Source organism: Astatotilapia calliptera, chromosome 23 (assembly GCF_964374335.1).
Source record: "Astatotilapia calliptera chromosome 23, fAstCal68.1, whole genome shotgun sequence".
Classification (NCBI taxonomy): Eukaryota; Metazoa; Chordata; class Actinopteri; order Cichliformes; family Cichlidae; genus Astatotilapia; species Astatotilapia calliptera.
In genome coordinates this window covers 10,933,732-10,945,454 of record NC_137443.1, presented here as the reverse complement: position 1 = coordinate 10,945,454, position 11,723 = coordinate 10,933,732, and the positions used below count along the sequence as shown (strand labels likewise).

Below are 11,723 nucleotides of genomic sequence, written 5' to 3'. Positions count from 1 at the left end.
GATAGACCATTCGTGAGTGAGTTTCACAAAAACCTTATTCCTGCATTTCTGGCACTACTTCATTGTGTTTTACTAAATTTTAAAGCGCTGTTCTTAAGTCTTCTGAGTTAATGGTTTGCTGTGTCTTAAATGCTGTTATTTGCACATTTTTAAGGAATGCGTTTAATTTCTCCCATGACCTGTGTTCTGAGGGTATTGGTGTGTTTTAAAGTTTGTGTAATGCCCTCTTTAGCTGGCCTTAATCTTGAGGGTGAAAAGTCAAATATGGAAGAGAATCAAGAATACTTTGTAAGAGTGCTGACAAAGTTGAATGAAAGAAGCTTTGCTCATTTTATGTTTAAATTAGTGCATTTAATGTATAGCAGCCTGTCATCTTTTGTTTTGATTCACTGTCACATGTTAAAGTAAAAAAAAAGAGGATTCAAGTAGTAGGTTTTATTACAATTTTAATACACAGTTCCTTAAGTTTCAGCGGGCAATTTGTGTTCTAGGAAACTGAAGCCCACAAATCTTGCACTTCGCATGCACGTTAAAGAATTGTGATGTTTGTTATTGTAATTAAATGGGTCTAACTCATTTGAATACATCTGTCTGAATTTCTATTCTTTCTGAGCACCAGGTACGAGTCCGTTAGCTGATGTCCAGGTATTTGGCATCACATCTGCCGCATTCAAACAAATACACACAACATCCATTTCTTTTTTCTGAAGGTCATGACACAAGCGCACACACAGCCCATGTTAAGGCTGACGTTCGTTTGGGGGAAAAAAGTGATCGACAAGTTTCTAAGGTCTTAGAACCTTGACTTCTTTGTGGGCAGGCACCACCATGCATGAGCCTGCCTACGCGGTAGTCATGGTTATAAGACACAGCCAAATGATCAAGGTTGTATTTTGGAGCGAATTAGCCTGCTGGGAAACAGGTAAATACCCTTATAGAATCTCCTGTGGGACCAAAAAATTACTACACTGTAACCAAAATATCATATTTGACCAACATAAATACTATTTATGCCGACAGTTAAGTTCATTTTAATTATAAATGTGTTTTATTTTGATCAAAAAGTTACTTCACCATACATAAATATAATCTTGGATCAACTTAAATTCCTGTGTATTTGTTGACAATTATTAAGTTCATGTTACTCAGAATGTGTTTTTTTTTGTGGCCAAAAAGTAACTTCACTATACATAAAATTCACGTTGGATCAACTTAAATTTTTGTGTTCTAGTCGAAAATTATTAAGTTAATTTTACTTAAGAATGTTTTTAATTGTGGCCAAAAAAGCTACTTCACCATACTCAAAAATATTGCTTTGAATTAATGTTATTCTGCCAGAAGTTGGCTTAACTCAAAAATTCTAGTGGAAAACGTTAACATGTTTTTTTTTATTTGAACCAATGTTTTACTTATTAGAGTGTACCTGCTCCATGGTTTTTCACAACATTTTGCATATCACTATTTAATACAGGAAGTACGTGAACTAAAACATGTCATCGTTCTTTGTGAGAGGACCATATTAATGAAACAAACCTCAATGACATCATAGAGATCCCTAAAGATGCTCCTGCTGCTTCTCTTCCTCCTCATCCAAAGCTTCCTTCTCCTTGTCCTCAACTTCCATCCAATTGTAATTCAATCTAATTGTGTTTCTGCCCCTCCTCTTCCTCATTTTGTTGGACCTGTGAACACAGTTAATGTGAATCTGGATTAATTTGTGCAAACAAGAAAAATCTACAGCTTTTTGGTCAGAGGTGCTCTTGTGATTTAAGCCGGGTAGAGTAGATTTATGTGTTGATGCTACCTGCTTCAGCTCTGGCTGGATTACAAACTTTAACCATGTGCTGAACTTTGGCCCAGCGTTGATACCTCTTGTTAGTATAACGACCTCTTCTTAGCTTGTATGTATGATGTATGATGGTGGATAAATTAAATATACAAAAAAATTTAACTATATTACAAAAGAACATCTATCTTGGAAACATCAAATGACCGGAGCATAACTTGTCAACTAGTCCGAAACTAAGTTATGCAGGAACAGTCAAAGACACACCTTCTCATGTTTGAAACCATTGTTTGAAAGGTTCTTTGTGGCACCAAAACAGGTTCTTCTATGGCATCAGTCTAAAGAACCACTTTCTATTCATTTCTATATAATTCGATTAGACAATGAAGAGTTATCTAATCTAATTATTCATTCAAAACTCTTATGCATAGCTGTATTTTATACAGCTCATACAGAATTCAAAGTACAGGTTCATGTGAGTATTTAATGTACGGCTCAGATCTACAGAATTTCAGTTTCTAGAGCAGACACAGAGCTCACAACAGGCTTCAGGCGCCAATTTAGTGACTTTAACAATATATTAAATTTTAATTTCGGTCTAGCTGACATTAGGTTATGTACGCAGCACGCAATTGAACCACATATTTTAGAAGCCAAAGGTTCAAATTAGCTGGGAGCACCTTCACTTAATTATAACAGTGGTTTTGTTAGGAAAACAGTTTCTGTATACCGGATACTAAATTGCGCTGACCTCAACTGCTAACGTATCTAGCTAATCGCTACTATTAGCACAACATTAACAGCAAGCTACAATGACGAGTAACAAAAACAAAACAGTAATAAGGTTTTAATGGAAATGTTTTACCTTTCCTAACAGTCCCAGAATCCACAGCTTCAAAGTCCAGCAGGTACTGAAGACTGTTATCCGTTTCGCTGTCACCGTCCGTGAGTTTTTTTCCCCGAAAGGTCAAGGCCCGCCGCTCGCACACTCTGTCTGCGCATGCGCATCCCAACGACTGACCCCCTCCGTTCGCTCCCGGGAGGTTATAGTATGACGTGTTCTGACGTCACTCTCTCTCTCTGTCATTTATTTGGCTCGAAACACATATTAACAAATTGCTCAGTGATGAACAACTACTCAGATCATTTACCTAAGCTGTGCTTTGTCAAAACGAAGTGTGTGTTCATTACACTGACATTCTGTTCTGCAATTGTTATTTACTTGTATCTTATAATTTGACTTTACATACTGCTGGGTGGTTTGTAAAGTTTACAATAACTAGTATTATCATTATGCTGTATTTTCAAAAATATATAATAATCTCAAAAGTAATGCCTTGGAGTAGAAAATAGTAATGCTTTATTAAAATTTAAAACTAAAGTACAGTACTTGAATGTGTGTATTGTGTCTACTGTTTGTTAACTCACCATATTCATAATGTGTTTGTGGGGTTAGGGGTGTGTGTGTGTGTGTGGGGGGGGGGGTTAGGGTCTTTAGGCTTTGGCCCCCACCCCTGCCACCAGTATATTTTTAAGCAAATATTTCTAACTTTTATTTGAATATTCAGTTTCCTACCATCTTCTCTTAAAGGGTAATTGCCAGGTAACCCGCCCTCTCCCTTCGCACACACATGCACACAAAGAAAACACACAGTATAATTCACAGCCTCATTATAGTGAATAAATATTTATGCCCTTTACACCATCAAACTTAGATTGCTAAGGATGAAGAACCTTTTGTTCTTTAAAGAACCATTTGTAATAGCTGAAGGACCATCCACAAAATAAAAAGGTTCTTTGACGTATGATGGTTCTTTAAAGAACCATGAAGCCATCTGAAGAACCATTTAAGAACCATAATTTTTCTGAGCGTGTACCTGGAGTTGAGTGTTTTAACCGATGCATGAAACGATACATAAGTTGTAACGGCCGCCGTTTTCTTCGTGAGTATTTATTCAACGGCGTGCTGCGGGGAAAGGCCTGTTCTAACGTTTGAGTCTAAGGTTTATTTTTAGCACCTGCCGGCTCTTTTTTGCTTCTCATCTATGGGCTCAAATTGTGGTCATAAATATTTTGTTAATTATTTGTGGGGCGGTCGTGGTTCAAGAGTTGGGAGTTCGCCTTGTAATCAGAAGGTTGCCGCCTCGAGTTTCACATGTACTTTTTGGCTAAGTCCACACACAAATCTTTTTTACACATACAAATCTTTTTTACAAGTACAACATATTTATGACCACAATTTGAGCCCATACTCATCCGTAAACACTCTTTCACGTCATTCAGTTTATTTTGAAAAGTCTCAACAGGATCTTGAGCTTTATTGTGAAAGGGAAATAAACAAGCGTACACGATGGTTTTACCGTCCTTGTTGCTAACGACAACACATAAAAACAGTCGCTACACCCTGCTGTGACATCACACTCCAGAGCTGACGTCGGTGTCACATGATACATTTTCAGCTTTGATCTGGTCCTACCAGCTCACAAATAGGGGCGGAGGCAAGGCAAGTTTATTTGTATCGCACAATTCGACACCGATGGTTTGCTTTGCAGAGACATTAGAAACAAAAGTTATTACAGACACTAGCAACGGGATCAGAGAACAGCACAGAAAAAAACTCAAATGGATTCCTTTAAAGGAGACAGTCCACAGGAAACCAGGCCCATAGAAATATCTGAAGAGGAGATGCAGACACTTCTCTTCAAATCCGTCTTTATGACCCGTACACAGGCAGAGAGACGAGAAATGGATGAAAAAAACTTTATCGTTCAGTTTGTTGTAAAGCTTTCAAACACCATTACAACAAAAACTAAATTAGTCATAAAACCCATCGACATGTTTTCACTCATCAAAACAGTCACAGAAAAAACTGCAGGAAAATTACCTGCAGAACTGCCAACATCTATAAACAGGGTGGTTAAGTCTGTTTTCCGTGGACTGCACAAGATGTACGACTCCAAGGACTTGCTACGATTTTTCATTGTATTTCGTCAGTCAACATTTGAAGAAAATGTCTCAAGAATTTTAATATCAGAGATCAATAAGGTAAAGGAGAAATGGATAAAGGGTTCTGTTGTTTGGGAAAATCAGACCAGTCCTGCTGAAACGTCTGAAGAACAGATCCCCAGTCCAGGGCAAAGGACACAAGAAACTAAAGAAAGAAACTTTATAATTCAGTTTCTTGTTAGGCTGAACAACATGGTCGCCTTAAAGACAGGCACAGCAACAAAGCAGGTCAACATTTTTGCCATTTTAGAAAACGTCATTGAAATGGCTGTGGGTAAACTACCCACACAACTTCCAAAATCTTTAGACAAACTTGTTAGAGCTGTTTATAAGAGTCTAAAGAAGACATATAAGTCTAAACTGATGGTACAGACTGCCATGGAATTCAGGCAGTTAAACTTTGAAGATAATGTAGCAAGAATGTTGATATCTGAAGTGAACAGGATGAAGGAGAAGAGGATTAAGGTTTTTGTTGTTAAGGAGAATAATAACAACAATTCATCTGAACAATCCTCTTCAAACACCACTAGGAACTGTTGTTGTTTTGGGAAATTTTTGAAAACATTGTTTCCCTACAAAATCATAGTCGAAATCAGGCTATGATTTCGACTATGATATATACAATTCACAAGATTTCAACAATTTTAAAATCCTACAGTGTTGGTTCTGTCTCGCATCAGCCCCATCCAAACAGGTCGCGGCAGATGGCTGACCCTCTCTGAGCCTGGTTCTGCTGGAGGTTTCTTCCTGTTGAAAGGGAGTTTTTCCTCCCCACTGTTGCCAAGTGCTTGCTCGTGGGGGATTGTTTGGGTTGGAGCTTTAATTTTGTAAGGTTTTTACCTTACAATTTAAAACACCTCGATTCAGAACCTCTCACTGTTGTTGAAATTGTTTGGCCCTTTCTGTGAGGGCACTGCATGTTCTCAATCTCATTGGGAAATGCTACATTTTGCACATGAATGCAGATTTATTCTAAATTGCAAAATGCATTTGCTAAAAATAAACAAACTAAACTAATGCATGGCTATGGTGTATTTTTATGAATCTCGTACTCAGGTAATAAATACTTTTGTCTTATTACTGAGCAATAATAAAGTTTAAAAAAAAACCTCATGTCTTTTAATGAACCGCTTGTGTTTTAGTTTAGTTATAGTTATAGGTAGTGGCCGAAAGAGTTTTGGTCCCTCTTACTCCAATGTAAGCTTGTGGAAAAAGCCCAAGAAGTGTGTTCAAGCCTGTCTATTGAGCAGAGTTTAGATTATGAAACTCTTAAGAAAACTGTGCTGCAGGCGTATGAACTTGTCCCTGAAGCATATCGGCAGAAATTTAGGAATCTTAATAAAACTGCTAACCAGACTTTTGTTGAGTTTGCGCGAGAAAAGAATGTGTTGTTTGAGAAATGGTGTTGTTCATGTAAAGTTAAAACCGTGGAAGAGTTAAACCCTTATTTTGCTGGAGGAGTTTAAAAAGTGTTTGCCGGAACGCATCGTGACTTATTGTGGACAGAGGGGGATCTAAAGCTCCAGTGAAATATTTCATTTGTTTTAATTTGCTAGAACCTCAGAGTAGGGATGTGCGATGTGACCAAAATCACATATCCTAGTGATGGGATTTCTGGCTCTTTTTAGAGATCCGGCTCTTTCGGTTTGGCTCACTAAAAAGTGCCGGCTCTTTCGGCTCCGAACCGGCTCTTCGGGTTGTTTTGTTGCTTTAATTCATTTATTATTAACAATAATATAAAATTATGCACAAAAGGAATTACTAACGTAAAAAAAAAAAGTGGTTTTATTTATATATGTTTATTATAGCTGTCGAAATTAACGCGTTAATTGTGATAATTAAATTTTGGAATTAATTACGTTAGAATATTTAACTATTTAGCGCAACACGCAGATAAGTCGCTCCCATAATTCCACTTGATTTGTTTACCGCGCCACTGAAAATGGAGAAGCAGGAAGCGGATGGCCTTCTGGATGGGGAATTTAAATACAAGAAGAACATAGATGGGACAATAAACAAACGCGTTGTAATTTGCACTCACTGTAGTAAAGAGTTTCAATTTCACCGTTCAAATTCGACCTTAAAATACCACCTTAATGCCAAACACGCGTTTGTCGGGGCAGCAGCTTCACCCGGCCTGCCTCAGACCACTCTTAGTGAACGCAGGCCACTCGGTAAGTCTTCTTTGGACAAACTGACCGACAATATAGCCAAATGGATAGCAAAGGACTGCAGACCGCTAAGCATTGTGGAGGACAAGGGCTTTGCGGATGTTTTAAAGGTTGCATCTCAGGACGCGTCCTACAAGCCCCCAGCGAGAAGCACAATAACAATTCGAATCCACGAACTGTATGAAACGGAGAAAAAGAAAAAAGAAGAGGCTTTAGTTCACACAGAATGCGTGGCTCTGACAGGAGACCACTGGACATCATTGAGTAATGACAATTACCTGGGAGTTACTGCGCATTTAATCACTGAAGCCTGGGGTCTGACATCCTTTGCGCTGACTATAATGAAAACGGAAGAGCGGCACTTTGCGGAGGCTTGTGCAGAGCAGTTCCAGACTGTTGCTCGCAGGTGGAGAATTGAGGAGAAGGTGACAACAGTAGGCACGGACAGTGCGCGCAATATGATCGCCGCGGCTCGCATCATGCCATTCAATCACATGCCGTGTACCGCGCACATTCTACAGAGATGCATCACAGTGAGTCTCGCAGACAGTGGCTTTGTCACTGCGCTGGCCAAATGCCGCAAAATTGTTGGCCATTTTAAGCACAGCCCAGCAAACACAGCAGAGCTGAACGCAGAGCAGGTGTCACTGGGGCGCAAGCAGGAGCCGTTGGCCCAGGACGTGCCTACGCGCTGGAACTCCACGCTGGAGATGGTGAAGCGCTTGATCCGCAACCAAACTGCAGTAACCGCGACTCTGGATAAACAAAAGCATAAACTTGTCCTCCTGACGCCTCCAGAGTGGGACAAACTCCAGAGACTGGAGACACTTCTAGAGCCCTGCAGGTGAGCCTGTCATTGTGACCATAATTGTAGGTTTAGATTAAATGTATCAAACATACATCTTAAATCAGTTTTGTTATTATGAAAATGTCTTATTTAAAAAATAAATGAAATCAAATATTTTATTAATATTACCTAGTATTAAAAAGCTTTTTTTAATTTGCTGTCTTATCTGTGTGTGTGTGTGTGTGTGTGTGTGTGTGTAAATGGCCTGCATTTGTATAGCGCTTTTCTAGTCCATAGGACCCCAAAGCGCTTTACACTACATTCAGTCATTCACCCATTGGCGATGGCAAGCTACATTGTAGCCACAGCTGCCCTGGGGCGCACTGACAGAGGCGAGCCTGCCGGACACAGGCGCCACCGGGCCCTCTGACCACCACCAGTAGGCAAACACGGGTTAGTATCTTGCCCAAGGATATTTGGCATGCAGCCAGGAGGCAGCCTGGGATCGAACCACCGACCTTCTGATTAGTGGCTGACCTGCTCTGCCACCTGAGCTACAGCCACCCCATGTGTGTATGTGTGTATTCCACTGCACATATCTGCAGACTGAACTGCTGGGAGGAGAGGCCTACGTCTCCTGCTCTGTAGTTCTACCAGTCTTCTGCCACCTGCGCCGTGTCATGGAAGTAACTGATGAGGACCCTGCATATGTGGTGAGGTTTAAAGAGAAGTTTAAGGAAGACCTTGCTTCCCGCCAGGAACATACCAACTATGCATGGCTCCAGATCGCAACTGCACTGGACCCACGTTTTAAAGACCTACGCAGTGTGCCCAAGACTGACAGAGAAGCAGTGTGGACCACACTGGCAGGCATGCTGCATGAAGACTCTCCTAGAAGATCACACACTGCAGAAGAAGGTCCAGCCAAGAAGAGGCTGAGCCTGCTGCAGATGGACTCTGACTCTGAGTCAGAGGAGGAGGTACAGCAGGACAGAGCCATACAGCGCTACAGAGCAGAGCCCTGCACTGCCTTAGAGGACTGTCCCTTACAGTGGTGGGCAGCTCATGCAGGAGCCCACAGCCAGCTGGCCCGCCTTGCTCGCAGATACCTGGCCACTCCTGCCTCCACATTTTGCCTGTTGAATTAGGCCTATGTTCTGTGAACTTGAAGATGTATATGGATAAAACAATGTGCTAGATTTAAACGGGTGGAAAACATTCAGTAAAAATCCCTCACAATTATTTGAAGCCCTGTTCTGCTTGTACTGCTTGTACTCACAATTAATAATAAATAAAACAAACAAGTGTGTTAAAAACCACTATCTGTCCCGATTTTTACACATATATACACACATATACACATATATTTCGAGTTGCGATTAATAAATTTTTAGGCTGTGATTAATTCGCTTCCAGCACAACACCCAGCCTACGTCAGACCACGCTGAGTGAACGCAGGCCACTCAGCGTGGTCTTAGCATTAAATAACACTAACAAGTGTGTAAAAATCCGCTATCTGTCCGTATGTTTGCACACATTTTGGTCATATTTCGAGTTGTGATTAATCATGATTAATTAATTTTTAGGCTGTGATTAATCTGATTAAAATTTTTAATCATTTGACAGCCCTAATTATATTATATTATATTATATTATATTATATTATATTATATTATATTATATTATATTATATTATATTATATTATATTATAGTGCAAACAGTGCAGGCTTCAGCTCTGGGGAACAAGCTGTTCCTCAGTTTGGGTGGATTCCGTCACTCACAGCGTTGTTAGCCCTCTTGTGCGCGCAGACTGCAACCCCCCCACTGTGCTTTGCCCTGATATCTGCAGTGTGAGGTTGGATCGCTCATTCTCATCCTCACACTGATGCCACTTATTTCGGTCTTTGTTTGACATAAAAGGGCATATTTGTCACTTTATTGCAACTATATTTGCACTCTTGAGCTCCTTCATTCACTGACTGATCATAAAGTTATTACTTGCGTTATGTATTCATCCGTTTGAACATAATTAATGAAGCCACATGTAATCACTAAAATTTGTATTTTGGGTACAATAAGAGAGTTTCAGATGGAATGCTGTTTTGTTTTGTTTAAATTTCACCAACTTGCTGATGCCCACGGTTGTGAGTGCGGCTTCTTGCTGTACATGGGTGGATGGTTGTAAATCACATCACAGATGCCAAAAACCTCTCAAACCAAGCCCCCTTGCCGGTGATGCTGTGCGCAACCTCGTGACGGAGTCAAGCATATTCAAAACACCCCCTCACCTCCCGTGTCAAACTCAAATGTCAGCCTATTTCATGTGTCACTTTTGGAGCAGTTGCCATCCCGACGAGCCATGGAGAAGTTCGTGTTTGTGTTATTTTACTTATTTGGTGTTCTGGTGTGTTTGGGCACCGGTCAGCACCATCGTGTTGAGCACGTGTTGGACCGTGGACACACCGGATTCAGTGGGAGAATAACGGTCAGGTGTACAGTTTACTGAGCACTGGGACTCAGTATCGTTTACCAGCACAGACACGGAGACGCGCTCAGCTTCTATTGAGAGCAAACAACCAAGTGAACCCTCCGGCTGCGTCCAGTAGACGAGACACACCGTCTGGGCCGGGAGCTTTCCGAGCATTCAGACTCTTAAACTGCTTCCTCGCATCTGCTTCATGAATATGAAGGGTTGTGGTGGGAGGAGGTGGTGTGAAATCCTCTTTTGTGTGGGGTGAGGAGGGGGGTGTTGTAAAAGTCCCCAAGAGCAATGATGAGAGAGTCCGGGAATGTCCGCTCCATGTGCAGTATCTGCTCCGCGAGTGCGCACTGAGCTGCCTGCGCATCCGCATCTGGCGGGATGTAAACAGCGGCCAAGATGAATGAAGCAAACTCCCGCGGAGAATAAAACGGTTTGCAGTGAATAAAAAGGTATTCCAGAGAGGAAGAGCAGTGCTGAGCAATCACTGTTACATCTGTGCACCAGCCACTATTAATGTAGAAGCAGACACGTCCACCTGTGGTCTTACCAGAGAGAGAGGCCTGCCGGTCCGCGCGCAGCAGATGAAAGCCCTCCAGCTTGAGCGCGCTGTCCGGGATGTCCTCACAGAGCCACGACTCCGTAAAACACAAGACACAGGAGGAGGCAACGTCTCTGTTCATGCTTCTCATCAGGGCCAGCTCGTCCATCTCATTCCTGAGTGAGCGTACGTTGGAAAGGAAGATCCCAGGAAGAGCAGTTCGCAGTCCGCGTCTCCTCAGACGCACGAGTGCGCCGGCTCGCTTTCCTCGCTTTCGGCGTCTCACTTTCCTGATCAGAGTCTGCAGTAAATCTGCCGCAGATGCGACAAATATTGGAAGTAAATCCACAGGTGTTGTAGTCCTGTAGTTAAGAAGCTCTTCTCTAGTGTAAGAATATCAGAGGAGTGTAAGAATATCAGAGGAGTGCCCAGACACAGAAGTTATGCACAAAACAGAAGTAACGCACTGAAGCACCGGGGCATCCATACGCGGCGGCGCCATCTTGGAACAAGGGACTTGGCTTTGAAAGGTAGAGTGTTAATTACTAAAGCTGAAGGGATATCCCGATGAACATATGCTGCTCTCTCCTTACATCTGGATAAGAAAAGTAGTAAAGATATTGACCGTATGCTCTTTAATTTTATATGGAAAAACCGTACGCACTATATTAGAAAAACTGTTGTGATGAATAAGTACGAATCAGGTGGGCTTAACGTCTTAGACTTTTCTACTTTAAATAACACTTTCAAAATTAATTGGGCCAAACATTTTCTTAAAACCCTACCTCTATCTGGAACTTTATACCATACCACATTTTCTCTCGTTTTGGTGGCTTTACTTTTATTTGAAATTGTAATTACAATGTTGAGAAAGTCCCTGTAAAGCTTTCATCCTTCCATAAGCAGGTCCTCTTAGCGTGGACCCTCATTTATAAACACAACTTCTCACCTC

General features: G+C 41.3%; 1 protein-coding gene and 1 long non-coding RNA gene across 2 annotated transcripts; one reads left to right on the top strand and one right to left on the bottom strand.

Moving 5' to 3' along the window:
• Positions 1-429: 429 nt before the first annotated feature.
• Positions 430-3,129, bottom strand: LOC145424534 (uncharacterized). The gene is made up of 2 exons (XR_013905615.1): positions 2,652-3,129; positions 430-1,682 (listed from the first exon to the last, which is right to left on the bottom strand). It is a non-coding gene; the product is annotated as an uncharacterized LOC145424534 (long non-coding RNA).
• A 3,605-nt stretch (positions 3,130-6,734) lies between these two features.
• LOC145424533 (E3 SUMO-protein ligase ZBED1-like) lies at positions 6,735-9,046 on the top strand. The gene is made up of 3 exons (XM_080297932.1): positions 6,735-7,807; positions 8,102-8,108; positions 8,356-9,046. The coding sequence occupies exons 1-3, from the start codon at positions 6,735-6,737 to the stop codon at positions 8,896-8,898; spliced, it is 1,623 nt and encodes a 540-aa protein (XP_080154058.1). The 3' UTR covers positions 8,899-9,046.
• The last annotated feature ends 2,677 nt before the right edge of the window (positions 9,047-11,723 follow it).